Source organism: Lepeophtheirus salmonis, chromosome 1, assembly GCF_016086655.4.
Source record: "Lepeophtheirus salmonis chromosome 1, UVic_Lsal_1.4, whole genome shotgun sequence".
Classification (NCBI taxonomy): domain Eukaryota; kingdom Metazoa; phylum Arthropoda; class Copepoda; order Siphonostomatoida; family Caligidae; genus Lepeophtheirus; species Lepeophtheirus salmonis.
Genome location: NC_052131.2, coordinates 24,422,647 through 24,427,106, shown reverse-complemented (window position 1 = coordinate 24,427,106; position 4,460 = coordinate 24,422,647). Strand labels below are relative to the sequence as shown.

The window sequence follows — 4,460 nt, the reverse complement described above, 5'->3', positions numbered from 1 at the left end:
ACAAGTTTGTTACGAGACGTCTCCATGAAGTTGCTCAGAACAAGAGCAAGCCCTTTCAATGAGATATTGGTCCATTGTATGTGGGATAGTATTGACTCTGTATAAAAATATTAATACATATTTTTATGCATACCTGAAAAATTTAATTTTTTTTATTGTGCACCAATTATGAGCAACATTACTAATTTGATACTGCGGATTCATTTTATTGCAGACGCATTTTATCAGTCTTTTCAAATCCTGCTTAAGCGGATTCTACTCTGTACTTCATTCAAAGTGTTGGTTAAGAACTTATCCTCCTGTTATGACTTATGAGTTAAAAAACATCTGCATTAAGATATTCGTAATTTAATGAAACTAAAGCTTATGTTACTAATATTCTGGGCAAACATGTTTTTCAAAACAATGAGTGTCATTTTTCAGTTCCTTGATTCTTGGTCAATTTTTTTTTTTTTTTCTTGGCACACTTATAAACAAGGGATATTAAAAAGATCCCCTTTGATAGGGATAGAAATTCTATATTTTGGAATTCTAAAACTAACTGAGTAACAAACATCATATAATAATAATAATAATAGTAATTAAAATGTCATAATAGCGTACGTATAACTAATTAATAATTATTATATATAGAGATATAATTTACTTTTTATAAGATAAAAATTCAAAAAAAAAAAAAAGTATTTAACATTGTCAATTTTTTCTTGTACACAAAAAAAATAGATAAAATAAAAGATAATAGGTAGGAATATATGACACGATCCTGACTTTTTTAATATCTACATGATTTTTGTGTGTGTTTATATATTGGAAGAGAATAATAATTTAAAATATAAATGTATATTTGTAATAATAATTTAAAACAATGGTTTTTCAAAAACATAATGAAGAGAAAAATTGACCTAAATTCCAAGGAGACAAAATACAACTTAACCGGAAATGTATTGAGATAAATTAATATCAGCACTTTCTGTTATTTCCAAGGTAAGAAGAGAGAGACAAATTTTTAAGGAGAAAAAAAAACTCTGTAAATCCAAATGTAATACTTTTTCTTATGTAGTTGTTCCTGAATTTGTTAGGCAAATGCAAGCTTCATATGTATATAAATTTATGATAATATATCTATGAAAAATGACCTTTCCAATGCTCAGCATGGATTACTTTGTGTGTTCATTCAGTTAATTATGTATGCATGTATTTGCGATTAAAGTTTCACATCAAAGGATATCTTTCTTTATTTTTCTTGCTCGTCTGAAATTAAAAAAAGATTTTTTCTTTTTATTTGCCTTTAAATCACTAAAAGAGCCAGAGTCTGATGCAGATAATGAGGTATTATCAAAAGCACCAGATAAATTAGCTGGAGTAGAAGCTGAAGAATGAAGCGATTGCTTGTTTAAACTAACCTCCACAAGTGAAGGCGATGTGGATAACAACTGTTGTGGTATTAATTGTTGTGACGAAGGTAGAGTAGTATCTTCAATAGAAGGAGTTTTTTCAATCCCTGAATCAATTGAGCTCAATTGTACAAGTCTGGGCTCTGTTGTAATTTCTTCCGGTATAACTTCCCCTGGTTCCTTTGAAGAGGAAGATGAGGATTTGACAAAGTTCTCCATTTCTTTTTCATCGGAGGATCCTCCACTTACTGAAGAAGAGGTAGCAGATTCCTTGGAAGACTCTCGTGACAACGGTGGTCGAATGAAAGTAGTACGTGGTAATACGGCAGGTGTACGAATGGAAGCTAATGAGGACATGGAAGGTGCAACAGAGTGAGTGTCACTATCATCTAAAAATTCCTCAGACATACGAGAAGACATACGAGAATTCATAGTCAATCGACCTCTTCCTCCTATAGTTCGAACTTGCTTTTGAATGACATTCAAGCCTGGATTTGAGACAATGGAGACTCCACAGAGCATTTCAATTTGCTTCCAGCGACTTGTCCTTTCCTGAAGGTCTTTTGTCACTTCTAGAAGTCCTGCACGAGCCTCCAATATCATTTTGTCAATATCGTTAATGGAATGTCCATGAGTAGAGACAAAGGCTCCCACAAATGAGGACCTTTTCTTCTTTAACTTTTCACACATGTCCTTAGCAAGTTCTAACTGTTTCTCAGCCTCTTTTTTTTTAGCGGAAAAACCCATTGACTCAATCTCATAAGAAATTTGCAACCAAAGTTGAAGAGTTGGAGGAGCAGACCAGCATTTATCCTCCAACTCTGTCTCTGCAGCATACAACTGATTACGAAGATCCTCTATTTCTTCACGCATTCTCTTGATTTCCTCAGTCTCTAATGACACTTGATTTAATTCCTTTGACACAGAACGTATATTTTTTATAACTTTGTCTTTTTGTTGAAGTTTTGATTGAAGATCAAGGAGATCCCTCTCAGCCACACCGAGCTTATCCATGTCCTCCATCATTTTTTTTAATTGATCCTGAGACTTCTTATTTTTGTGATACGCATAGAAAAGACCTGTTCCAGCCAGGAGAATAATAATTGTAAATATGACATCTTTGAAGAAAGAGCTTGGCTCTTTAGGAGGCCCAAATAGCACAACGTCCATAGCTAAAATATTAATTTATTTTATTATTAAAATTGTAATAATAATGTAGGTTACTATGTTGTTTTTACAATTATCCACATTAAGTTTGTGTTGTTGTTTTTTACAAGAAGAGATAACTTGGCTCCTTTTTTGATCGGATACATGTTTATTTGCAACACGAGAAAATCAAGTTTATTATGATTTAGTTTAGGATTTTAGTATCATGTTTGCAGTATCATTAATAAATAATAATCAATAAATAAAAAAAACAGACCAAGAAATTAATTACGAAAATTGACTATACAAAAAAAACTTGAAAAAAATATTGTTATACTTCACCTTTGAGTGAAAGTTTGGACTTGTGAATAGGATTAGTGATTTTGAGGACTTTAGTGAGATATGAGGAATTAACGGCAATTTGTGGTATTCGAGAGCCGTTGACGGAATGATATTCAAAAGTAGTTTTATACTGAGGAAGATCCACTGAGGTTAAAAGCCATTCTATAGTTTGATCCACAGTCCAATTATGAACAGTGGAGGTCGTCCATGTTTGCCAAAGATCCAAAACCGTGATTTCTACGTCTGAGCGATGAAAGAGCTTTTGCCTTTTGATATAATCCTCTCCACGAAGCTCTCCTCCACGAATGAATTCTCCAGTTTCCGCAGGCTCGATGCTTCCGTCTTTATCATCATCTAAATGGGAATGGAGCATTCGAATGGACTCCAGACCTTCTTTATCCTCTGTGGAAGCCAGGAGCGTTCGAAACTGTTTGTCCAAGTCCCCTCCACTCACCCAAGTCACGATAAAAAGGCATGAGAGCAGAAGGAACACTGAAGTGATGGATGGCATGTCTGCGGACGTCTTTCTACTCGGGGGTTGTTGTTGTTGCCTGTTGGGGGGTCTGCTGTGTCGCGTCGTCCTCCTTCGTCGACTCAATAGCAACGATACTTCTTACTTGACTTAGTTGTCTTCTTGGAAACCGGCCAAACTCTTTCAGATTTCTGCAGATTTCTTTTTCTCTTTCCCAATTATCCATCCATTTTTCTCACTATTCACTAATAGTTTTATCATTTATATATTCACATGAGAAATCAAACGCAGTATATATTATTTTATTCCTATTTAATATTCGGGAAGTCTATCCAAGCTCCAATGACACATTTGATAAAATCGTATTGGATCTCCTACTCCTCCCGTGATGATGCAGAATAAATGGTAAATAAGTCAAAGAAGAAAGAGGTGTATGTAAGGAAGCAAAAAAATAAAGGGGACTCTGTAGCAGCAACTAGCAAGTAGTAGCTGAGGACTCCTTCTTTTTTCATCGACCGTTCTACTATACAGTCCATATACACACACTCTCTCTCTCTCTCAAAAATAATAAATGAAGCTAGCAGAGAGGAAGGTCGGCCCTCAACAACCCAATAAGTGCTGACCTCTAGCGGCATGACTCATAATAATAATAGCAACTCTCTGTTTTTATCATGCGCTATCGCATTATTTTTTATTATCATTCAACATAGAAGAATATAACATAAAATATGAACGTAAGATGACGCAAGCGTACGCAAAAAGAGAATAATATTATTATGTTTATCTCTCATTTCTCAGTAATAATATATCATTTGCTATACATTCATTTGGCCACGTTTCATCGTCTATGATTCCTAATAAGTATTAACCCGTATCTTTTTCTTTCTTCTCCTATTGGCAAAAATTATAATTAAAAGTTGTAAAAGAAATACCCATTGTAAGGTAACTTATTTATGGGATATCTTTGGAGTTAGTTAGTTATGTAATACTAATAGAATCCAACTTTTTTGCTTACATAACGGGTTAGTGTCGTCTTTGTTTGATCCAATAATATAAATAGTATAATAATATATGTAGATGATACATTTATAAATGCTACATGAATA

At 33.7% G+C, this 4,460-nt stretch overlaps 1 protein-coding gene across 2 annotated transcripts; it reads right to left on the bottom strand.

Annotated features, from left to right (window-relative positions):
* Nucleotides 1-483: 483 nt before the first annotated feature.
* Stim (stromal interaction molecule) lies at nucleotides 484-3,902 on the bottom strand. Of its 2 annotated transcripts, XM_040718535.2 has the most exons (3): nucleotides 2,883-3,898; nucleotides 1,404-2,566; nucleotides 484-1,251 (listed from the first exon to the last, which is right to left on the bottom strand). In XM_040718535.2, the coding sequence occupies exons 1-3, from the start codon at nucleotides 3,391-3,393 to the stop codon at nucleotides 1,213-1,215; spliced, it is 1,713 nt and encodes a 570-aa protein (XP_040574469.1). In that variant the 5' UTR covers nucleotides 3,394-3,898; the 3' UTR covers nucleotides 484-1,212. The 2 variants fall into 2 exon arrangements, with proteins under 2 accessions (XP_040574469.1, XP_040574461.1); XM_040718527.2 differs by having other exon boundaries at nucleotides 484-2,566; nucleotides 2,883-3,902.
* Between the last annotated feature and the right edge of the window lie 558 nt (nucleotides 3,903-4,460).

Bases quoted from the DNA above. Each gene is read 5' to 3' on its own strand.
- Stim (XM_040718527.2), bottom strand. From the start codon at position 3,393: ATGCCATCCATCACTTCAGTGTTCCTTCTGCTCTCATGCCTTTTTATC. The intron at 2,567-2,882 runs GTGAAGTATAAC...TTAATATTTTAG, and splicing joins GTCCAAACTTTCACTCAAAG to CTATGGACGTTGTGCTATTT.